Source organism: Mustelus asterias, chromosome 1 (assembly GCF_964213995.1).
Source record: "Mustelus asterias chromosome 1, sMusAst1.hap1.1, whole genome shotgun sequence".
Classification (NCBI taxonomy): Eukaryota; Metazoa; Chordata; class Chondrichthyes; order Carcharhiniformes; family Triakidae; genus Mustelus; species Mustelus asterias.
Genome location: NC_135801.1, coordinates 146,722,622 through 146,748,532, shown reverse-complemented (window position 1 = coordinate 146,748,532; position 25,911 = coordinate 146,722,622). Strand labels below are relative to the sequence as shown.

Here is a 25,911-nt window from a genome sequence, read left to right as displayed (position 1 = left end):
AAACAAAGGGAGATCCCAGCAAAATAGCAGCAGAAAGAAAAATTCCCCACCATCCGATCCGGTAGGTATCAGCCCAAACTAATAGAAACCCAGGTAGCTCGCAAGGAAAATTGCATCTCCAGAATTTACTGCCGATCAACAAGCATTCACAGTCTGAAAAAATGTAACAGTGTTAAGCCATGTGGATCATGAAAGTCTTAGATTCTATTCAGAGTATTTGCTGTGTTCTACTTCCTGGCAACTAATTTGCTGATATGCAAACACACATCATCTTGATCAAAACTCTCTAAAGCAAGCTGAAAAGTGTGTGCCTGAACAATTTCCAATGAAGCAGGCACAAGTTGTCTCCATTGGTGAGTACCTCACTTTATCGAACCCAAAAGGTGGCACGGTTGTTAGCACTGCTGCCTCCCAGCACTCGAGACCCCGGTTCAATTCTGGCCTTGGGTGACTGTCTGTGTGGTATTTGCACATTCTCCCGTGACTGCGTGGGTTTTCTCCAGGTGTTCTGGTTTCTTCCTACAGTCCAAAGATGTGTGGGTTAGGTGGATTGGCTATGCTATGGGGTGGCACGGTAGCACAGTGGTTAGCACTGCTGCTTCACAGCGCCAGGGACCCAGGTTTGATTCCTGGCTCGGGTCACTGTCTGTGTGGAGTTTGCAGGTTCTCCCCATGTCCGCTCTGAGTGCTCCGCTTTCCTCTCACATTCTGAAAGGTGTGCTGGTTAGGTGCATTGACCCACAGGTGCCAGACTGTGGCGACTAGAGGAATTTCACAGTAACTTCACTGCAGTGTTAATGTAAGTCTTACTTGTGACTAATAAATAAACTTTACCTTTTTAAATTGACACTTAGTGTCAAGGGGATCAGCAGGGTAAATATGTGGGGTTACGGGGATAGGGCCTGTGTGGGATTGTTGTCAGTGCAGCCTCGACGGGCTCAGTGACCTCCTTCTGCATTGTAGGAATTCTATGATTCTAAAAGCTTTAATAACCAACGCTTAGGGAATTGCAAAGAATGTGCAACAGTACAGCTGTAGATCAATCAAAACCATGCAACTTCCTAAAATAACGTACGGGTAAGCTTCAATTAAGATCAGCTTTAGGGCAATATTTTTCTGATTTATCTGGAACTGTGGGAGAATCGTAGTATCAGGTCCGCATTTCCATCAGAGACCAAGATTAGCTTCTTAGGAGCTTGCCTGCTTCAAATATCAGAAGCCACAACAAATTTATTTGGTTCCAAAAAAGCCATTTTATAACCACCTTAACCGAAAGATGCCTCTTAATTTACCAGCCAAGAAAAGCAACTGGTCATTATATCGACAGTAGGCACCAAGATTTCCTCACAGTCACCTTGTGGCGGCACAATGGTTAGGACTGCTGCCTCTCAACGCCAGGAACCTGGGTTCAATTCCCGGCTTGGGTCACTGCCTGTGTGGAGTCTGCATGTTCTCCCCGTGTCTGTGTGTGTTTCCTCTGGGTGCTCCGGTTTCCTCCCACACACCAAAGATGTGCGGGTTAGGTGGATTGGTAATGCTAAATTGCTCCTTAGTGTCAGGGGGACTAGCTAGGGTCAATACATGAGGTTATGGAGATTGGGCCTGGGTGGGATTGTGCAAACTTGATGGGCTGATTGGCTTCCTTCTGCACTGTAGGATTCTACGGTGAGGAGTAATGCTCACCATGAAGAATTTTTATGCATTGCAACCAAAAGTATAAATGTACGATTTCCATTTCAAAGACAACTGTATTTGGATTCCTGACTTTATTTATCTCAACTGGAATGGAAGTGGAGTCAATATAAAGCATACAAAGGAGTGAAATCAGGCGTCCTGATAGCAGCTGATAACATTTGCAATTGTACTTGTGAAATCGGGATGTGGTTTGGGCGTGATGCCCATCACAGTGGATTGGCCCATGAGCACTCATGTTCGTGAAATAATAATGGATGTTTGCATCGGAGGAGTACCCCATGAACTTGTACCCCAGTGTGAGATAGTTTCAGAAGCGCAGATAAAAGTGGCCAACTCCTATATCTGGTGACTCGCCTGATGAGGGAGCAGCTCTTCGAAAGCTCGTGATATCAAATAAACCTGTTGGACTTTAACCTGGTGTTGTGAGATTTCTTACTGTGAAATAAAGCGCAATTGCTTTATGTCCTACCTGAGTCTGAAACGTTTGTCGGCCCCCACAATTTCTGCCAGTTTCCTCCACCCGCGGTTGTTTGCCTTGTCCAGCAGATCGCTTATTTTCTTCAGCGTGTGTTCCTTCAGGCTGTTGATGCTGGACGGTGTGCCCTGCATGGACGCTGCCATTGCAGCGAGCCAGCCTGCCGTACCTTCAAAAGGACTCTTGCTTGCAGCTCCCAGCGGCGTTGCTGTCACTGAACTGCGGGCAGCTCCTCTGCGCCCCTCGCTGCCACCCACCGCCCTGGTCAGGCAACACCTATTCAAATAAAACACATCCAGTCAACTTTCAAAAAAATAATAAACATACCTCCCTTCTGAACAAAAAAAGTGCAGCACTTACTGGAGATTTCAAACCGCGGGTTCCAAAAGAATTGCAAGAAGTTGTAGCAAGTTTTGCGAAATGCTACAAGCCTCTTCTTGCTGCAGTCCCTTAAACATTCAACTCCCGTTAGCAACATAGGGAGCGATCTGCTCTCTGTCCAATAACTGCCTCTTTCCGTTTCGCTGCCAGGGTAAGCCGGCTACACTCTAAAAGTACCTACTGCTGATGATCTGCACACAGGTAGATACTTCCTGGTACATTGCTGATTCAATACTGAAGCAGGAAGTAAAAGCGCACCCTCCTGTCTCCCTCCGGCCCCCAGAGGTGCAAAGATATCTGGGATTTGTAGTTCTTCATTGTGAAATTGGTTCAAGAAAAACAAAGAAACCCACAAAAGTCACGGCACGGTGACCCAATGGTTAGCACTGCTGACTCACAATGCTAGGGTCCTGGGTTTGATTCCTGGCTTGGGTCACTATCTGTGTGGAGTTTGCACAATCTCCCCGTGTTTGCGTGAGGTCCCCTCTGGGTGTTCCGGATTCCTCCCATAGTCTAAAGATGTGCAGGTTAAGTAGATTGGCCATGCTAAATTGTCCCTTAGCGTCAGGGAGACTAGCTAGGTAAATACATAAATACATGAGGTGATGGGACAGGGCCTGGGTGGGATTGTGGGTGGTACTGGTGTGGTGGGCTGAATGGCCTCCTTCTGTTCTGTAGGACTCTATTCTATGATCTTCCATTTATGTATCCATTCCTGTGGTGTTCTGAATTTCTTAAGTGCCCTTGAGAAGGCAGCGTTGTATTGCCTTCTTGGACTGCTGCCGTTTAATAATGAGGTGTTGCTGCACTCTCCGGGAGGAAGTTGCAGCATTTTCACCCAGTCACAGGATAAAAGAACTTGGATCCTTTTTCCAAATAGTCATAGAGGTATACAGCATGGAAACAGGCCCTTTGGCCCAACTTGTCCATGCCGCCCTTTTTTTTTAAAACCCCTAAACTAATCCCAATTGCCCGCATTTAGAACATAGAACATTACAGCGCAGTACAGGCCCTTCAGCCCTCGATGTTGTGCCGACCAGTGAAACCAATCTAAAGCCCATCTAACCTACACTATTCCAATATCATCCATATGTTTATCCAATGACCATTTAAATGCCCTTAATGTTGGCGAGCCCACTACTGCTGCAGGCAGGGCATTCCACACCCTTACTACTCTCTGAGTGAAGAACCTACCTCTGACATCTGTCCTATATCTATCACCCCTCAATTTAAAGCTATGTCCCCTCGTGCTAGCTATCACCATCCGAGGAAAAAGGCTCTCACTATCCACCCTATCTAATCCTCTGATCATCTTGTATGCCTCTATTAAGTCACCTCTTAACCTTCTTCTCTCTAACAAAAACAACCTCAAGTCCCTCAGCCTATCCTCATAAGACCTTCCCACCATACCAGGCAACATCCTGGTAAATCTCCTCTGCACCCTTTCCAATGCTTCCACATCCTTCCTATAATGCGGTGACCAGAACTGTACACAATACTCCAAGTGTGGCCGCACCAGAGTTTTGTACAGCTGCAACATGACCTCCTGGCTTCGAAACTCAATCCCTCTACCAATAAAAGCGAACACTCCGTACGCCTTCTTAACAACCCTATCAACCTGGGTGCCAACTTTCAGGGATCTATGCACATGGACACCGAGATCTCTCTGTTCATCTACACTACCAAGTATTTTACCATTAGCCCAGTACTCTGTAATCCTGTTACTCCATCCAAAGTGAATCACCTCACACTTTTCCGCATTGAACTCCATTTGCCACCTCTCAGCCCAGCTCTGCAGTTTATCTGTGTCCCTCTGTAACCTGCCACAACCTTCCACACTGTCCACAACTCTACCGACTTTAGTGTCATCCGCAAATTTACTAACCCATCCTTTGACTCCCTCATCCAGGTCATTTACAAAAATGACAAATAGCAGTGACCCCAAAATAGATCCTTGCCGTACACCACTAGTAACTGAACTCCAGGATGAACATTTCCCATCAACCACCACCCTCTGTCTTCTTACAGCTAGCCAATTCCTGATCCAAACCGCTAAATCACCCTCAATCCCATGCCTCCGTATCTTTTGCAATAGCTTACCGTGGAGAACCTTATCAAACACTTTACTGAAATCCATATACACCACATCAACTGCTTTACCCTCATCCACCTCTTTGGCCACCTTCTCAAAGAATTCAATAAGGTTTGTGAGGCACGACCTACCCTTCACAAAACCGTGTTGACTATCCCTAATCAAATTATTCATTTCTAGATGATTGTAAATCCTATCCCTTTTAATTCTTTCCAAAGCTTTGCCCACAACAGAAGTAAGGCTCACTGGTCTATAATTACCAGGGTTGTCTCTATTCCCCTTCTTGAACAAGGGGACAACATTTGCTATCCTCCAGTCTTCTGGCACTATTCCTGTAGACAATGACAACGTAAAGATCAAAGCCAAAGGCTCTGCGATCCCCTCCCTAGCCTCCCAGAGAATCCTGGGATAAATCCCATCCGGCCCAGGGGATTTATCTATTTTCACACTTTCCAGAATTGCGAACACCTCCTCCTTATGAACCTCAATCCCGTCTAGTCCAATAGCCTGTACCTCAGTATTCTCCTCGACAAAATTGTCTTTTTCCTGCGTGAATACCGACGAAAAATATTCATTTAGCGCCTCTTCTATCTCTTCAGGCTCCACGCACAACTTCCCACTACTGTCCTTGACTGGCCCTAATCTTACCCTAGTCATTCTTTTATTCCTGACATACCTATAGAAGGCTTTAGGGCTTTCATAGAAACCCTACAGCACAGAAAGAGGCCATTCGGCCCATCGAGTCTGCACCGACCACAATCCCACCCAGGCCCTACCCCCATACCCCTACATATTTTACCCACTAATCCCTCTAACCTACGCATCTCAGGACACTAAGGGCAATTTTAGCATGGCCAATCAACCTAACCTGCACATCTTTGGACTTTTCCTTGATCCTATCCGCCAAAGACTTCTCATGTCCCCTCCTGGCTCTTCTTAACTCTCTCTTTAGTTCCTTCCTGGCTAACTTGTAACTCTCAAGCGCCCTAACTGAGCCTTCACATCTCATCTTTACATAAGTCTCCTTCTTCCTCTTCACAGGCGATTCAACTTCTTTAGTAAACCACGGTTCCCTCACTCGACCACTTCCTCCCTGCCTGACAGATACATACTTATCAAGAACACCCTTGAACAAGCTCCACATTTCAATTGTGCCCATCCCCTGCAGTTTCCTTCCCCAACCTATGCATCCTAAATCTCGCCTAATCGCATCATAATTTCCTTTCCCCCAGCTATAACTCTTGCCTTTCAGTAAATATACCTATTCCTTTCCATCGCTAAAGTAAACGTAACCGAATTGTGGTCACTATCACCAAAGTGCTCCCCTAATTCCAAATCTAACACCTGGTCTGGTTCATTACCCAGTACCAAATCCAATGTGGCCTCGCCTCTTGTTGGCCCATCTACATACTGTGTCAGGAAACCCTCCTGCACACATTGGACAAAAACTGACCCATCTAAAGTACTCAAACTATAGCTTTTCCAGTCAATATTTGAAAAGTTAAAGTCCCCCATAACAACTACCCTGTTACTTTCGCTCCTATCCAGAATCATCTTTGCAATCCTTTCCTCTACATCTCTGGAACTTTTTGGAGGCCTATAGAAAACTCCCAAAACGGTGACCTCTCCTTTCCTGTTTCTAACGTCAGCCCATGCTACCTCAGTAGACGGGTCCTCATCAAACGTCCTTTCTGCCACCGTAATACTGTCCTTGTCTAACAATGCCACACCTCCACCTCTTTTACCACCTTCCCTGCTCTTACTGAAACATCTAAACCCCGGAACCTGCAACAACCATTCCTGTCCCTGCTGTTTCCATGTATCCAAGATGGTCACAACATCGAAGTCCCAGGTACCAACCCATGCTGCAAGTTCACCTACCTTATTCCGAATGCTCCTGGCATTGAAGTATACACACTTCAAACCACCTTCCTGCCTGCCAGTACACTCCTGCAACGCTGAAACCTTATCCATGACCTCACTACTCTCAACCTCCTGTACACTGAATCTACAATTCAGGTCCTCATCCCCCTGCTGAATTAGTTTAAACCCTCCCGAAGAGCGTTAGCAAATTTCCCCCCCAGGATATTGGTACCCCTCTGGTTCAGGTGTAGACCATCCCATTTGTAGAGGTCCCACCTACCCCAGAATGAGCCCCAATTGTCCAGGTATTTGAATCCCTCCCTCCTGCACCATCCCGGTAGCCACGTGTTCAATTGCTCTCTCTCCTTATTCCTCTCCTCACTATCACGTGGCACGGGTAACAAACCAAATTTGGCTCATATCCCTCTATACCCATCATAGCCATGTAACTATCTAAATGCTTTTTAAAAGATAAAATTGTACCCGCCTCTACTACTACCTCTGGCAGCTTGTTCCAGACATTCACTACCCTCGTGTGAAAAAATTGCCCCTCTGGACACTTTTGTATCTCTCCGCTCTCACCTTAAACCTATGCCCTCTAGTTTTAGACTCCCCTACCTTTGGGAAAAGATATTGACTATCTACCTTGTCTATGTCCCTCAATATTTTATAGACCTCAATATGGTCACCCCTCAGCCTCCAACGCTTCAGAGAGAAAAGTCCCAGTCAATTCAGCCTCTCCTTATAATTCAATCCATCAAGTCCCGGTAGCATCCTAGTAAATCTTTTCTGCACTCTTTCTTGTTTAATAATATGCTTTCTATAATAGGGTGACCAGAATTGCACACAGTATTCCAAATGTGAACTTACCAATGTCTTGTACAACTTCAACAAGACGTCCCAACTCCTGTATTCAATGTTCTGACTGATGAAACCAAGCATGCCGAACGCCTTCTTCACTACTCTGCCCACCTGTGACTCCACTTTGAAGGAGCTATGAACATGTACCCCTAGATCTCTTTGTTCTATAACTCTCCCCAAAGCTCTACCATTAACTGAGTAAGTCCTGCCCTGGTTCAATCTACCAAAATGCATCACCTCGCATTTGTCTAAATTAAACTCCATCTGCCATTCGTCAGCCCACTGGTCCGATTGATCAAGATCCTGTTGCAATTGGAGATAACTTCTTCACTGTCCACTATGCCACCAGTCTTGGTGTCATCTGCAAACTTACTAACCATGCCCCCTATATTCTCATCCAAATCATTAATATAAATGACAAATAACAGTGGGCCCAGCACTGATCCCTGAGGCACACTGCTGGTCACAGGCCTCCAGTTTGAAAAACAACTCTCTACAACCATCCTCTGGCTTCTGTCAAAAAGCCAATTTTGTATCCAATTAGATACCTCACTTGGATCCCGTGAGATTTAACTTTATGCAACAACCTAGCATGCGGTACCTTGTCAAAGGCCTTGCTAAAGTCCATGTAGACAACATCAACTGCACTGCCCTCATCTACCTTCTCGGTTACCCCTTCAAAAAACTCAATTAAATTTGTGAGACATGATTTTCCACTCACAAAGCTATGTTGACTGTCCCTAATCAGTCCTTGCATCTCAAAATGCCTATAGATCCTGTCTCTCAAAATACCTTCCAACAATTTACCCATCACAGATGTGAGGCTCACTGGCCTGTAGTTCCCAGGTTTTTCCCTGCAGCCCTTTTTAAACAAAGGCACAACATTTGCCACTCTCCAATCTTCAGGCACCTCACCCGTGACTATCAATGATTCAAATATCTCGGCTAGGGAACCCGCAATTTCCTCCCTAACCTCCCACAATGTCCTGGGATACACTTCATCAGGCCCCGGGGATTTATCTACCTTGATGCGCTTTAAGACTTCCAGCACCTCCTTCTCTGTAATACGTACACTAATATGTGTGATGATGGTTTGACTAAATACAGAACCAAGGTGATGGGGTGGGGGAGGAAGAAACAAAGTCTGTGACAGGGTAAGAAGCCGAGAATGATCTAAAGGAGATGGCGCCATCATGGTATTGTCACTGACCCAGTGATCTAGATGCCCTGGCTATCTCTCTGGGAATGATACATTCAAATCCCACCAAAGCAGATGGTGAAATTCGGATTCAATAAAAATCTGGGCGTCCCGTGAAACTATTGTCAATTGTTGTAAAAACCAGATCCATAGCAATGTGGTTGACTCTTAACTGCCCTTTGAAATTCACCTGACGAAGGAGCATCACTCTGAAAGCTTGTGATTTCAAATAAATCTGTTGGATTATACCTGGTGTCGTGCAACCTCTCATCTTGTCCACCCGAATCCAATACTGGCATCTCCACAGCTTTGACAAAGGGTCATCTGGACTCGAAACGTCAACTCTTTTCTCTCCTTACAGATACTGAGATTTTCCAGCATTTTCTCTTTTGGCATCTCCTCATCATGGTCCTTTGAAATGGTATGGCAATTTAGGCGTGGACAAGAAATCAGTATTTCTTGTGACACCACTAGCAAGGCCAGTGTCTTGCTAGTGGCGACCACATCTCATGAAAGCCTAGAAAAAAAATTGGGTCCACAAAAGATGTAAAAGACTGCACTGACTTCTAGAGCGGGGGGGGGGGGTTATTTATATAAGGCAGCCTACCCTTTGATATGATCTTTGGTTTCAACAAATGACATCTCAAAGCGATTAAATCAATGTCCCTGTGAGAGTAAGCAAAGCAAACATTCCTCTTTAGCATCAAAACAAAGATCCAAACACTCAAGTATACCAACGTAACATCAACTGCATTTCTTACTCAAAATACTAAGACCTCAGGAGATTCCTCGAGAAACTTACATTGTTTAGTTTTTTTATTAGTTTATTTATTAGTGTCACAAATTGGCTTGCATTAACACTGCAATGATGTTACTGTGAAAATCCCCTAGTTGCCACACTCCGGCGACTGTTCGGGTACACTGAGGGAGAATTTAGCATGGCCAATGCACCTAACCAGCACATCTTTCAGACTGTGGGAGGAAACCAGAGGACCCAGAGGAAACCCACGTAGACAGAGGGAGAACGTGCAGACTCCAAACAGACAGTGACCCAAGACGTGGATCAAACTTGGGCCCCTGGCATTGTGAGACAGCAGTGCTAACCACTGTCCTGCCGTGCCACCTATTGATGTTCTTTTTCTTGAAGAAACACAGAGCAAACACATCCTTCAGTTCATGTGACAGGGTTTTGACTTGATTGTTTGCAATAACCATCCCAATTATGGCCAGCTATCTCAGACAAGATATCAAAGATTGCACTGGACTCAAGCTAACCAGTAGTGCCAGAGATTTTTCTATACCTATATGCGTAGGACACTAAAGATCACCATGGTTTACATGAAGAAGGAGCCTGTATTCTCTAGACTTTAGAAAAATGAGGGGGAATCCCATTGAATGCCGACAGGGTGCGAAAGGGTAGATGTGTCCCCTGACTAGGGGGCCAAGATCAGGGGATGCAGTTTCAGAATAATGGGCAGCCCATTTAAGACTGAGATGAGAAAGAATTTCTTCATTCAGAGGGTAGTGAATCGTTGGAATTCTATACCCCAGAGGGCTGTGGAGGCTCAGTCCTTGAATATATTCAGGACAGAGATTGGTCCATATTGATGGCATCGAGGGATATGGGGATAGAATGGGAAAATGTCATTGAGATAGATGATCAGCCACGGTCTAACTGAATGGCAGAGCAGGCTCGAGGGGCTGAATGGCCTCTGTTATAAAGCAACACTGCTGCAGAGGCTGGCCCCTCCCAGTAAACGCCCATTTATCCAACTCGGAGATCTCAAACCGCTTTCACACAATGTGAAGCTATAAAGATGCTAATTGTTTGTATTGTGGACTTCACTTGAGAATAGATTCTTCCTTTTTTGATACCAAAGATCGAGAAACTTTCATTCATCAAGTTGGCAGCGAGACCACTCATTTATTTCCATCTATCTGGAAGGAGGCTAAAGGAATTACCTCCCTGAAGCAGAGGAAGGACGCTTGTGGGGTTTCCAGCTATTCCCCCCAAGTTACAGAGGTCACTACTCCATAAATTGGGAGGAGAGGGACCCGAGTTCAATCATCAGCAGTGACAACTGGATATTGAATATTAAAGACATCCTCGGAACAAACAGTTGGTGTTGGACTGACACTGATGGAATCTGGAACGTGTTCTTTCCCCCCAGGCGCCTTATCTTGCCCAAGTTTCGGTGTGTTACTTTGAATCCATATGATCTCTCCCAGAGCGCGTGTGCAGAGTGTCTATTACAGGTTCGGAGGGCTGAGGCACAAAAATAGATCAATGGACTTCAGCGCATCAGTGTGTGATTAGACACGATCCATATCTTCCTTTTCATCGCTCCGAAAGTAAAATAAAGGTATGTACAGAGCCCCTACTCAATCTTTCATTGGGTGGGGGTCCTCGTGTCAACTATGCTTTATTTTACCTGACGAATGTGTCCCATCTGTATAAACACGGGATAAAATTACTTCTGTTGTGTAACATACAAACCGTGCTGTATTTTTGTTTTCAATTTTCCGATCTGGTCTCCTGGCTGATATTATTGAGTACATGAAATATAGGACTCTCATTAGCCTGGATTATATTGTGGGCTGAGGAAAGAACTTGTGAAAGCAAAGCTTTAAGAAAGACCAGACATTAATTCACTAGGATTTACTTTCAGATGATTTTATGTATGTAATGTTTAAAAAAAAACACGACCAACAGACACAAAAGTAGCAGTTTCCATACAAACTCTGTGTGGAGTTTGCACGTTCTCCCCGTGTCTGCGTGGGTTTCCTCCGGGTGCTGTGGTCTCCTCCCACAGTCCGAAAGACATGCTGGTTGGGTGCATTGATCTGAACAAGCTCCGGAGTGTGGTGACTAGGGGAATTTCACAATAACTTCAGTGCAGTGTTAATGTAAGCCTTACTTGTGACTAATAAATTAACTTTACTTTTTGTGCTGCAGTTGAAGTTCCATTAATATTAGATAATAAACAGTGGCTATGGAACGTGTGGTTAGCCAGCACTCAATTAGACTACTTCAATGGCATTGCATTCTATTGAGGAAAGGAACAGTCTAGGCCCCCTAAATGGAAGTGTAGATAAGCTTGGCTTAGCAACCTGAATTGATGGGGAAATTTCCAATGGGAGAATTTTTGTTAACATAGGAACCAAAACACAGTCCAGCAAGCAATCTGAACTCATCTTCAACTTTATTTACTCGCCTTTTCACGCCAACAAGGTCAGGATTGCTAGTGATTGGGAATGCAACAATTTCAGTGATTATTATCATTTAACAAATTCAGGTCACATATAGCAGGGGTAAACAGCAAAGCTCCATCTACTCCTGTCTAATAATATCACTGGGGTGGTGATGGGAAGGAGAGGGAAATGATCTATAGAGACTGGGATGTGTTCAGAAGGGAGGAATGAATTGAATGGGGTTGAGGGAGGACATGTTGGGAAGGGAGAGTGAGGCCATTGTGAAAGGGAAGAACAAGAATAGGCCATTCAATGCCTTGATCTTATTCTGCTATTCAATGAAATCATTGCTGATCTGTATCCTAACACCTTCCACATGACATGGCTTCCTATGCCTTTGTCTAGCAAATATCTACCTATCTCAGACTTTAATGATTTATTGAACTAGCTTTTATCAGGAGAGTTACAATCTTCTGCCACCAGTTGCACAGATACCTATTTTCTCTCTTGTCAACTGAGTGGCTTGGTTCTGATTTTAAAGCTATGCTCCTTTGTCCAGGACTCCTTGACCAGCAGAAAAATTCTACCCTATAAATTCCTTTCAAAGTCCTAAAAACTTCAATCTAAGAATTGCTTAACCATCTATATTCCAGGGAATGTAACCTAATTTGTATCATCTGTCCCTTGGAGACCTGGTAACAACCTGGTCACAATGTTGTACCCATTCCCGCATGTTGTAATATTTGTGTTTCGAGTCTGGATGATCACTGGTGAAGGGCTCTGAGGAAGGGTCATCCAGACTTGAAATGTTAGCTCTATTCTCTCTCCACAGGTGCTCTGTCAGACCTGATGAGATTTTCCAGCATTTTCTGTTTTGTTCCAATTTTATTGATGTTGATTTCGCCAAGATATTAATATTTGTATCAGCAGCTCCAAAGAAAGCAAATTAAGGTTTCCCCTAAAATATAAACAAAATATTGTGGATGTTGGAGATCTGGAATGAAAGCAAAAAATGCTGATAAAGCTCAGAGAGATACAGAGTTAATGTTTCAAGTCTGTATTACTCCTCTTCCATTAACTATGTTTCTCTCTCCGCAGATGCTGCCAGCATTTTTTCTGTTCAATTAAGATTTCCCCTCTTGATTGTTATACAGTGTGAATATGAGGTGACAGCAGGATCAGGTATAGCTCTGTTACCCTCCATGGTTCAATAGTCTGTTAACATCTAGCTTGGTGACAGGGAATTGCAAAAAGTGCAAATAATATAGTCAATTCCAATTCCCCCCTCAGTCTCCCATTAAATTCCTCCAACATTGCACCAGGAATAGTGATGGGATTCAGGCCATGGGATTGCTTACCCACCCGTTTGCTCCACTTACTCCACAGACTCCATTCCATAGAAGGTAATCCTTGCCTCACTATTTGGACTTTGAACCATATATTAGCAATGATCTTCTAATTTTCTCTGAAAGGCACATGACATTACAAAACCACATTGATTGGTAGGATAAAGTTTGTTATTTTCCTACTAGCAACATTGTTCCTGATAAACTTCCCTACGTCTAAAAATGGTAGCATTATTAATGACTGTCGATTTATTTATAAAACATAAAAGGCTTGTCCTTGAATTCGTAAAATGTAACCTCTATCAACAGCCAACCAGACTTTGCCTTTAGAATATACGACTCAGTCTAATGAAATTAAAAACTTATTGATGATGGTGGATTTTCCCATTGTTTCAAAAGCTGAGTGAAAGAGTTATTACAGTGGTGCAGTGGTAACATCACTAGACTAGATGCCCAGGCTAATCATCTGGGGGCATTGGTTCAAATCCCACCACAGCAGCTTGTGGAATTTGAATTGAATTAACAAATCTAAAACATAAAGCCATTCTCGGTAATGGTTTCCACAAAACTGTTATCGATTGTCATGGAAACCCATCTACTTAATTTAATGCCTTTAAGGGAAGAAAATCCGCTGTGCTTAACTTGTCTGCCTTACATTAGACTCCAGATCTACAGCAATGTGATTGTCTCTTAACTGCTCTCTGAAATGGCTTTGCAAATCAGTCAGTTCAAGGGCAATTAGCAAAGGGCAACAAATGCCCACATCCCATGAAAGAGTAAATTAAAAAACACACACACAGGGCAGCATGGTGGCACAGTGGTTAGGACTGCTGCCTCACAGCGCCAGGCTCCCAGGTTCAATTCTTGGCTTGGATTACTATCTGTGCGGAGTCTGTACGTTCTTCCCGCGTCTACACATTCTTCCCGTGTCTGCATGGCTTTCCCTTGGGTGCTCCGGTTTCCTCACACAGTCCGAAAGACGTGCTGGTTAGATGCATTGGCCATGCTAAATTTTTCCTCAGAGTACCCGAAAAGACGCAGGAGTGTGGTGACTGTGGATTTTCAGAGTAACTTCATTGCAGTGTCAATGTAAGTCTACTTGTGTCACTAATAAATAAACTTTAAAAAACCTTAAACACAAATAAGCTGTTTGGGAACTTTGTACTTTGGGACCACTTATTCTTCTGATTTCCATGCAGAATTAATACCATTACATTACAAATACCAGTTGAGACAGCTGCTTGCATAGAATAACATAGGCCAATGTTAGTCTGCTGCCTATGTTGCTTTCTAGCCAAAGAACAATGGAGCTCTCTCGATGAATATATGTATATAAGCATAGAGCTTCACCCACAAATGTCAAAATGCTGGTTCAACATTCAATTATATATTTATATTGAGAGAGAGAAAGCTAACAATATCTCTGTTAAAACAAAATACTAGCTGAAGAGGCAAGACTGCATTTCAAACATCACACTGTAGTTATACTATGCAAAGCAATATTGATTGACTGTCCAAAGATGTGTAGGTTACGTGGATTGGCCATGCTGAATTGCCCCTTACTGTCCCAAATTGTGTCGGTTAGGGGAATTAATGGGGTAAATGCTTGGTGTTACGGGGATGGGGAGGGCATGGGTAAGATGCTCTGTTGAAGAGTCGGTGGAGACTCGATGGGCTCAGTGGCTTCTTTTTGCACTGCAGGGATTCACTGATATGATATAAGTCAAGTTCCTCTAGGTGGTCTCAATCTATAAGATGAAGTGCAATCAGTTTTGATAAATTCACACCCAACCGATTTTGTGCTAATATGAGACCAAAGGTGGCTGTAGTCACAGTGTGTATTGGAGATTGGTTTTGTAGTTGAGATTTTGACAAACATTAGTGAAACTAAAAATCCAGTTGGCTGGTCTTCGGCCACAGTCACTAAAACAATGAAATATAAAGAGAAAATGCTGAAAATACATCAGTAGAGAAAAAAGCAGCGTAAATGTTTCAGGCGTATGAACCTTAGTTGTTCTTTCTTCCTCTTTCCTCTTCCATGGCTCTGTACTTGCTTAAAATCTGTTCCATTTGTGATATTTTCCAGTTCTGACAGTAGATAATGGGTCTGAATTGCTAACCATGCTTCTCTTTCCACAGACCTCCTGAGTATTTCCAACTTTGTTAGGTTTATACTTCAGATTGCCAGCATCTGTAGTAATTCGCCATTTCAGTAATAAGAAAGAGCATCTTCAGCAATGGCAGGGATTGGTCACCCATGACTCTCCTCAATCTGAGATCAAGTAATCAATGCACTCACAATGGGCTAAAGTCAGAGTTCAAGGAGTCAATAAGATAAAATGTTGACAAAATTTACATTTGGCTGGAATGATGCCATGAAAGGATTTGAAGTTGTGCGTAAGAATTTCAAAGCCTGAGTAATGGGGAACTGGCTGAGGTTCAGCGGGACAGAGTTGTCAGGTACTGCAGGGGGAGATGGTGCTTTTTTTGTGGGTGACACAAAAGAAATGTTTCCTTTATAATAAAAACATTGATTGGTGTTAAAAAAGATCAGAGAAACTGACTGCAATTAAAGTATTTCCAAGAATTTAATAGAAGAGGAAGATTCTTCCTTTTGTCTGGAGCATGTTACATATGTTACAACCATTATCTTGCAATTGAGTATGTGTCTATATATGCCCTGTTTGTGAACCCAACCCTCCACTCACCTGATGAAGGAACAGCGCTCCGAAAGCTCGTGATTCCAAATAAACCTGTTGGACTTTAACCTGGTGTTGTGAGACTTCTTCCTGTGCCCACCTCAGTCCAACACTGGCTTCTCCACATATGTTTTAGTTACTAATTTTGGCATTTCCCATTTGAAGGAGTAACTGAGATGGTTGGTTGGTGTTAAGGAATCTCAGGACTGATTTGGGCTTCTCAGAAGCCCTTGCAAACTAAGTCTGTCACATATGCTGACTGCAGTAGATGTTTGGTCCAGTCTTCTTATAGCACATCTTTAATTTAAGTGTCAGTGGTGAGGAGTGGGTGTGGTGAAGGGGTGGGGGGAGGGGCAGTGAGAGGAGGGAGCATATATAAGTATTTGAGTAGAGGCAGAAGCTTTCCTAATGCCTGCACTTGTTCCTGAGCTCTGTCTCAGCATTTTTTACTTTTTTAATTATTATTTATTTATTAGGGTCACAAGTAGGCTTAACACTGCAATGAAGTTACTGTGAAAATCCCCTAGTTGCCACATGTAAATACTCCGGTTATGACAACCAGGTCAAAGGTTGTGAATTCTGCAGTGAATAACTTGATCCTGACTCCCAAAGCTTGTCCACCATCTACAAGATGGAATATATTCTTGATTTTCCTGAGAGCGTGGTTCCAACAACACTCAAGAAGCTCAACACCATCCAGGACAAAGCAGCCCACTTGATCAGTACCCCATCCACCGCCACCTTAAGTATTCACACCTTTCACCACTGGAGTGCAGTGGCAGCAGTGTGTGCCATTTACAAGATGTACCGCAACGACTCATCTAATCATGCACTACAACCCCTGAGTTAAAGAGGAGTTTACATGGTAATGAGCCAGACATTGAATATCTGCTAGTACAACAACTGAAGACAATAGTTAACTTATTATTATTTCTTAGGCTCCCAACAAGCATCCATAACTACGATTGTTGTGACAGACCACTCACTTAGCTCAAAAACTTTACCCATTCTTCTGCAAGGGTAATGGCCAGATGTATTGACAGCCTCACTGAATGGAGCAGAAATCAGAGCGATTGTTCATCCACTCCCTGGGGTTAAAAGTAACAAACAGTGTAAAATCTATGTTCAAAATTACTTTGGAAAGTGAGCCCAACTGAGCAAAGCACTATTCATTTTGTGCGATTGGATTTATTAGAACCCAAGACGACTCAAACTTTCCTGATCATTGTACCCTCTCAGTTTTCATATCATCCTTGTGTCAGGAAAGCCAAAATAGTTTTAAGTGCTCTATGTTTGTATTGTTGGATATTAGAAATAAGGTACACACAGATATATTGATAGAACTCACTGAATGGAACAGAAATCCGAGGAGTTCTGGGTGGTTGAGTCAGAAACGCTCATAACATTTAAGAAGTTTTTAGATGTTCATTTGTGCTACCAGAACCTTCAGGACATTGGCCAAGTGCTGGAAAATGGGATTAATGTAGCCATATTTGTTGATGGTGTGGACACGATGGGCTGAATGGCCTCCTTCTGTGCTGTAAACGTCTCTGAATCTAAAAATAAAATTGAGGCCAAGCTATATAAGGAGATATCAGGATAGGCAACTAAAGAAGGTGGTATGGTTGCACAGTGGTTAGCTCTGCTGCCTCACAACTTCAGGGACCGGGTTTGATTCCCGGCTTGGGCCACTGTCTGTGTGGAGTCTGCACATTCTCCCCATGCCTCTGGGTGCTCCAGTTTCCTCCCACAGTCCAAAAGGCATGCTGGTTAGGTGCATTGGCCATGCTAAATTCTCCCTCAGTGTACCTGAACAGGCACCGGAGTGTGGCGACTAGGCGATTTTCACAGTAAGTTCATTACAGTGTTAATCTAAGCCTACTTGTGACTAATAAATGAACTTTAAAAGTTTGGTCTAAGCAGCAGTTTTCAAGCAATGCCTTAAAGGAGAACAGTAAGGTGGAGTGGCAAAGAGGCTTGTTGGGGAGGGAGGTTGGGGGGGGGGGGGGGTAACTCCAGTGCTTAGGATCTAGGGGATTTTCACAGTAACTTCATTGCAGTGTTAATGTAAGCCAACATGTGAATAATAAATAAACTAAGATGGCTGATGACATACAAACAAGCATACATATTAGAAGAAGGAGTAGGCCACTCAACTCTTCGAGCCTGCACTGTCTTCAATCAGATCATGGTTGATCTGATTACAATCTCAACCACACCTTCCTGCCCACCCCCTTGTTCATCAAGAGTCTATCTTGATCTGCGTTAAAAATATTCAAAGACTCTGCTTCCCCTGCCTTTTGAGGAAGAGAATTCATGACTCTTTGAGAGAAGAATTTCTCCACAGCTCTGTCTTAAATGAATGATCTCTTACTTTTAAACGGTGACTCGGTAGCTCTTGATTTTCCCACAAAAGGAAACATCCCCTCCACATCTGCAATGTCAAGACTCCCCAGGATCTTATATGTTTCAATCAAGTCACATCTTACTTTTCAAAACTCCAATTAATGCATGTCTAACCTGTGCAACACTTTATCATAAGACAACCTGCCCGTCCCAGGTATTAGTTTAGTACCGAGTCTCTGAACTGTTTCTAGTGCATTTACGTCTTTCCTTAAATAAAGAGTCCAAAACTCTACACAGTACTCCAGATGTGCGTCGGAAACCTCCAACCTAGTCTGCGGCTTGGATTCTCTGTCACTGTTGCAGTGAATGGAGTTTTGGCTGAGTGCCAAATTCGCTATTTTTGCTGGCAGTGGGGCAAAGGAGATCGGAGAATCCTGCCCATAGTCTCACCAATGCCCTGTACAACTGAAGCATAAATTCCTACTTTTATAATCGATCCCCCTCGCAACAAACAATAACATTGTCATTATTAGAGGAGCAATGGAAAATGAAGATGTGCAAGAGGTAAGAGTTGGAGGAATGCAGTGTACTCAAAGGGTTGTAGGATTGAGGAGGTTACAGAAAGAGGGGAGAGCAAGGCCTTGGAAAGATTTGAACACAAATCTTAAAATTTGTGGCATTCCTGCACCTGGAGCCAATTTAGGACACTGAGCACAAAGATGACGGATGACTGAAAGTTGTTAGCAAACAAGGTAGAAGCAGCAGAGAAATTCTGAAAAATCTCAGCAGGTCTGACAGCATCTGTGGAGAGAGAATAGAGCCAACGTTTTGAGTCTAGATGATCCTTTGTCAGAGCTTTTGTATCATCTAGACTCAAAACGTTGGCTCTACTCTCTCTCCACAGATACTGTCAGACCTATTGAGATTTTCCAGCATTTTTTTGTTTTTGTTTCAGATTCCAGCATCCGCAGTATTTTGCATTTATGTTTATAGAAGCAGCAGAGCTTTGGATGAGATTAATTTTTGGGGGCCTGAAAGACAAGGGGGTTGGCCATTGGAGCACTGGAATAGTCAAGCCTGGAGGTCGCAAGGGTGAAACAATCTGATAAAATACTTGAATTTTGAAGCATTTTACTGCAATCAAATGACAGCAGATTTGTAGATTCATACAGTAAATGCACAGCTAAAGTACTTAAAAGGTAGGGAGATATGAGGTTCACACACAGACTGACATTGCTGGGAATTTTAGCATTCTATCTCAACATAAATTTACTGATTTTTATTTGTTCTATTGCTCATTTTCTAACTCTAGGTATGTTTCCCAAAATGTCAGCCGAATTAGGTACTGAATCATCTCCTCGCTTCACCTCAACTTTGAAGTCTCAAAAGGTGGTTGAGAATGTTGATGCTCAACTCTCCTGCACAGTGTCAGGTGAATAATACTATTTCTTTTGATGCCATTAAACAATGTAATCAATTTGTACTGAATGTTCATCACTGAAGGGGATCATGTTGAAATTGTACTTTATTAAATTCTATAAACCTGAAGGAAAATGGTTCCGACCATTTGAAATCATAACAGTGGCTTTGCAAAAACTTGGCTGAACATGGTTGGGCAGCAGGATCTGCAATGACCTACTGTGCTATAAAAATGATTGCAAAATAAATATAAAGGACAATGCTTGGAGAACTATAGTAACAGGCGAGAATATCATCCTTCTAACTCAACTGACAAGATTCAAATTAAGTCCAGACAGCTAAGATAAAAGGCATTCTCTCTTGCAACTTTTAAGTGCCTCAGGTGCTTTTGCAATAATTCTAAGTGAATTGAATAACTGTAAAATAAACAAACTGCAAATTTCAACTGACTTGACAGACACATGCTATATATTACGGATTTAATTTCTAAAAGTTTTCCTCTTCTGAAACACACCAACTCTTAGAGATCACAGAGGTCAGAGAGAAGAACTCTTCTTCAGATACAGTTGTGTAATCGAGTAGCTACTCTCTATGTATAAACTATACCAGCAGAATGGTTTTTTTTTCGTTTATCTATTAGTCTCACAAGTAGGCTTACATTAACACTGCAGTGAAGTTACTGTGAAAATCCCCTAGTCACCACACCCCAGCACCTGTTCGGGCACACTGAGGGAGAATTTTAGCATGGCCGATGCATCTAACCAGCACGTCTTTCGGACTGTGGGAGGAAACCAGAGCACCTGAAGGAAACCCACGTAGACACGGGGAGAATGTGCAGACTCAGCACAGACAGTGACCCAAACCAGGAATCGAACCAGGATCCCTGGCACTGGGAGGCAGCAGTGCTAACCACTGTGCATTCGTGTCGCCCCATTATTAGAAGTTGTCAACTTTAATAATTTCACATCGTGGATGTTCATGTCGAGAGCTTCAAGTTTTTAGGTGTCCAGACCACCAACAACCTGTTCTGATCCCTCCACGCCAACACTATAGTTAAGAAAGCCCACCAACGCCTCTACTTTCTCAGAAGACTAAGGAAATTTGGCATGTCTGCTACAACGCTCATCAACTTTTACAGATGCACCATAGAAAGCATTCTTTCTGGTTGTATCACAGCTTGGTATGGTTCCTGACAATAATAAATCAATCAAATCATATCAAGACTGCAAGAAACTGCAAAACATCGTGAAGGTGACCTACCCCGTCACACAAACCAGCCTCCCATCCATTGACTCTGTCTAACTTCCCACTGCCTCAACAAAGTAGGCAGCATAATTAAGGACCCCACGCACCCTGGACATTCTCTCTTCCACCTTCTTCCATTGGGAAAAAGATACAAAAGTCTGAGGTCATGTACCAGCTGACTCAATAACAGCTTCTTCCATGCTGCCGTCAGACTTTTGAAAGGACCTACCCTGCATTAAGTTATCCTTTCTCTACACCTTAGCCACAACTGTAACACAGCATTCTGCACTCTTTCGTTTCCTTCTCTATGAACAGTATGCTTTGTTTGTATAGCACACAAGGAACAACACTTTTCACTGTATACTAATACATGTGACAATAAAAATCAAATCAAATTTTAAAAATGACTTAAACAGAGGGTGGGATTTTCTGGTCACACCTGCCCCAAGACCAGAAATTCTCACCCGAGGGCAATGGATTTTTTTAAAGTTTATTTATTAGTCACAAGTAAGGCTTACATTAATACTGCAATGAAGTTACTGCAAAATTCCCCTAGTCACCACATTCCGGTGCCTGTTCGGGTCAATGCACCTTACCAACATGTCTTTCAGAATGTGGGAGGAAACTGGAGCACTTGGTGGAAACCCACACAGACACGGGGAGAACATGCAAACTCCACACAGACAGTGACCCAAGCCAGGAATCGAACCCAGGTCCCTGGCACTGTGAGGCAACGGTGCTAACCATTGTGTCACCGTGCCACCCCAATGGTTTATCAAATTTTCCATCCCTCCCGTGGTGGGACCAGAAAAATTTACCCCACAATCTTTTAAATTCGCATCTTGTTGATATAAATAGAACACCTTTCAAAACAATTAAGAATATGTAAATGAGGAAAAGATGACAGGGCAAAGACGTCAATCTCAACTTAACTGATCCACTGTTTTACTCTTTCCATAAAAATATTGTCAGCAGCCTTCCATCTATGTAAGATGATGGACTTACAGAAAATCCCCTGAGGATGAGGTAGTTTCATATGATACACTTTTGCTAATGGTTGAAGGGACCAATTGATTTGATTTGATTTATTGTCACATGTATTGGTATAGAGTGAAAAGTATTGTTTCTTGCGCACTATGCAGACAAAGCATACTGAACATAAAGTACATCAGGGAATGCTGGGGACAGCACGCAAGAAGTCACCACACTCCGGCACCATCTTGAAGTGACTAATCTGGGAGAGGCAGAGGTTCTCCTACAAGTGCCACATGTGAAGTGGTTATCTGCTATCATATGGAATGCTGATTTCAGCATTGCCAAACAACTACAACTACTGATCGTCATGGTAGCCCACGGGTATTGTCATTGTTTCTCTCTTAACATTGACTAGTAAATTAGTGTCTCCAAAAAAATCTTTGTCCCTTGGGCTGATTTGTACTATTCGTTCAATGACATTACCTGTAGCCTACGCCATATGTCCACAGCCCTTTAAGAATAAATGTGCTCGAGTCCTTTTTCCTTTTAACTTCCGTATTTTTAAATTGTGTTTACTACTGTTTGAACCCCTCACCATGAAGAGTGGCATGGTAACACAGTGGTTAGCACTGACCTGGGTTCGATTCCTGGCTTGGGTCACTGTCTGTTGGAGTTTGCATGTTCTCCCTGTGTCTGCATGGGTTTCCCCCCAGGTGCTCCGGTTTCCTCCCACAGTCTGAAAGATGTGCTGGTTGGGTACATTAACCCGAACAGGCGCCGGACTGTGGCGACTCGGGGAATTTCACAGTAGCTTCATTACAGTGTGAATGTAAGCCTTACTTGTGACTAATAAATAAACTTTACTTTAAAAAAAACTTTACTTTTACAATTAGCCCCAAATCAAATTAGCCCCTGTTAATATGCTTTCCTCTGTCAGTTTCTCTTCCTCATTAATCTGATTTTGTGGTTTACATATTACTTCTTCTTCCTCTACACCACTCTTGTTCTTTTCTCAACTTCCTACTTCAATATTTCTATAGAGTGTCCTCTTTCCATCATTTTCTTCGACAGTTAATCAAGATACCTCAGTCTTTTTATCTAAATCTTTCATTTATGTCAAAGTTTACTGATCGTGCTACTTGCCTCACACCCGCCTCCGCACCGGTTCCCCCTTTACCAAGGCCCGAAAATGGCCACGAAAATGGGACCGTGCCCAAAACGGGCGCGACAGCCATTTAAATGCATTTGAATGCATTTAAATTGAATTAATGAGCTGCACACCCAACTTTACCAGCACTTCCCCCTTTACCACCGCGTTTGCCCATTCGGAATCAGTGCAAAACAGACATGCTCCATATAAGTCCGATTCGGGCGCTCCATCAGTGAGGGTTAGTGAGGAGGTAAGTGCCTTGTGTCCAATGGCTCTCTGCTTGAGATCAGTGGGGGGGGATGTCTCGTCATTGTTTGAGATCTGATACACTACGGTGGTGTCGTCAGCAAACTTGAAAATTGAAGTGGAAGGGAATTTGGTCACACAGTCACAGGTGTATAAGGATTATAGTAGGGGGCTGAGGCCACAGTCTTGTGGGGCACCGTGTTGAGGATGACCATGGAGAAGGTGTTGTTGCCTATCCTTACTGATTGTGGCTTGTGGGTTAGGAAGTTCAGGATCCAGTCGCAGAGGGAGGTGCCGAGGCTCAGGCTACGGAGTTTGGAGATGAGTTTCGTAGGAATAATGTTGTTGAAGGCTGAGCTGTAGTCAATAAATAGGAATCTGACATAGGTGTCTTTGTTATCTAGATGTTCCAGGATTGAGTGCAGGGCCAGGGAGATGGCGTCAGCTGTGGACCTGTTGCAGCAGTAGGCAAACTGTAATGGATCCAGGTAGTCCAGGAGACTGGAATTGATTCATGCCATGACTAGCCTTTCGAAGCACTTCAGAATGATGGATATTAGAGCCACTGGATGGTAGTCATTAAGGCACGCTGCTTGGCTTTTCTTAGATACCGGGAAGATAGTCGTTATATCGGTTTTGTATAGGTTTATATAAGTTTTTATATTTTTTTAATGAGAGGTTTTCATACCGAGAGAATCAAAAGATGAGGGACTAGCGTAGGACAGTAATATTGAGGTCACCACATAGCAGCAGGGTTTATCAGCTATTTCTTTGAATTGTTAATAGCTTTTCAAGTTGTCAGCTTTTTTAGTGGTTTTGTCTTTTAGATGCTTTATAGTTTGACATGTGTATACCTTTACAGTGAATAAAGAGCAAAGAAAAGTACAACACAGGAACAAGCCCTTCAGCCCTTCAAGCCTGTGCCGATTATGATGCCCTAACTAAATTTAAAAAAGATACCTTCTGCTCTTACTCGGTCCAAATCCCTCTATTCCCTTCGTATTCATGTATCCATCCAGTTGCTTCTTAAATAAAATAATGAAGGGCATAGATCAGCTAGGTAGTCAACATCTTTTATCAAAATTCGGGGAGTCTGAAATTAGAGGGCATAGATTTAAGGTGAGAGGGGAGAGATACAAAAGAGTCCAGAGAGGCAATTTTTTCACTCAGAGGGTGGTGAGTGTCTGGAACAAGCTGTCAGAGGTAGTAGTAGAGGCGGGTACAATTTTGTCTTTTAAAAAGCATTTAGACAGCTACAGATGGCCAAACCCAGGCAAGTGGTTAAAAAAAGGGTGGTATGGACAAGTTGGACAGAAGGGCCTGTTTCCATGCTATAAAACTTTATAATTCTATTAAGTGTTATATTGTCATTATTTATTTGCTATACAGGTAATCCAGAACCAGAAGTAACTTGGTACAAAGGAGATAAGCAGCTTGCGAAGGTTCATGGACTTCCAAAATATGAAATAGTAAAGGACAACAAAGTGCACATACTCAGACTATACAGGTGAATGTCTGTCCTGCATGGTAGCTGTATAAGATGTTTCATATCACAGATCCTGATGGACGCATTTGCCTAAAATTTCAATGGTGCAACATGCAGGCAGGCCATGTCTTCAACATGGCAGGCAGGCGTAACCTCTCAGTTGTGGTATCATAGAACATAGAACAGTACAGCACAGAACAGGCCCTTCGGCCCACGATGTTGTGCCGAGCTTTATCTGAAACCAAGATCAAGCTATCCCACTCCCTATCATCCTGGTGTGCTCCATGTGCCTATCCAATAACCGCTTAAATGTTCCTAAAGTGTCTGACTCCACTATCACTGCAGGCAGTCCATTCCACACCCCAACCACTCTCTGCGTAAAGAACCTACCTCTGATATCCTTCCTGTATCTCCCACCACGAACCCTATAGTTATGCCCCCTTGTAATAGCTCCATCCACCCGAGGAAATAGTCTTTGAACGTTCACTCTATCTATCCCCTTCATCATTTTGTAAACCTCTATTAAGTCTCCCCTCAGCCTCCTCTGCTCCAGAGAGAACAGCCCTAGCTCCCTCAACCTTTCCTCATAAGACCTAACCTCCAAACCAGGCAGCATCCTGGTAAATCTCCTCTGCACTCCTTCCAGCGCTTCCACATCCTTCGTATAGTGAGGTGACCAGAACTGCACACAATATTCCAAATGTGGTCTCACCAAGGTCCTGTACAGTTGCAGCATAACACCACGGCTCTTAAACTCCAACCCCCTGTTAATAAAAGCTAACACACTATCGGCCTTCTTCACAGCTCTATCCACTTGAGTGGCAACCTTTAGAGATCTGTGGATATGAACCCCAAGATCTCTCTGTTCCTCCACAGTCTTCAGGACCCTACCTTTGACCCTGTAATCCACATTTAAATTAGTCCCACCAAAATGAATCACCTCACATTTATCAGGGTTAAACTCCATTTGCCATTTTTCAGCCCAGCTTTGCATCCTATCTATGTCTCTTTGCAGCCAACAAAAGCCCTCCACCTCATCCACTACTCCACCAATCTTGGTGTCATCAGCAAATTTACTGATCCACCCTTCAGCCCCCTCCTCTAAGTCATTAATAAAAATCACAAAGAGCAGAAAACCAAGCACTGATCCCTGCGGCACTCCGCTAGCAACCTGCCTCCAATCCGAAAATTTTCCATCGACCACCACCCTCTGTCTTCGATCAGACAGCCAGTTACCTATCC

At 43.3% G+C, this 25,911-nt stretch overlaps 2 protein-coding genes across 6 annotated transcripts in view; one reads left to right on the top strand and one right to left on the bottom strand.

The window, feature by feature from the left end:
• Positions 1 to 25,911, bottom strand: part of malt1 (MALT paracaspase 1) — a 176,587-nt gene that overhangs the window by 127,606 nt on the left and 23,070 nt on the right. Inside the window, exons 1-2 of one of the 2 annotated variants that reach the window (XM_078220100.1) lie at positions 2,531 to 2,787; positions 2,165 to 2,446 (exon numbers count right to left, since the gene is read on the bottom strand). In XM_078220100.1, coding sequence (XP_078076226.1) covers positions 2,165 to 2,316 — 152 coding nt within the window. In that variant the 5' untranslated portion in view covers positions 2,317 to 2,446; positions 2,531 to 2,787. Of the gene's footprint in view, positions 1 to 2,164; positions 2,447 to 2,530; positions 2,788 to 25,911 lie in introns of those variants that run through there. The other variant, XM_078220109.1, reaches the window with a different exon arrangement.
• The window catches only part of alpk2 (alpha-kinase 2), a 96,005-nt gene continuing 80,937 nt past the window's right edge, over positions 10,844 to 25,911 (top strand). For all 4 annotated transcript variants that reach the window (XR_013498732.1, XR_013498733.1, XM_078219982.1 and 1 more), the window contains exons 1-3: positions 10,844 to 10,928; positions 19,461 to 19,580; positions 24,573 to 24,690. Coding sequence is in view for 2 of the 4 variants with exons in the window: in XM_078219982.1 (XP_078076108.1) it covers positions 19,463 to 19,580; positions 24,573 to 24,690 (236 nt within the window). In the remaining 2 variants the exon portion in view is untranslated. The remainder of the gene's footprint in view (positions 10,929 to 19,460; positions 19,581 to 24,572; positions 24,691 to 25,911) is intronic.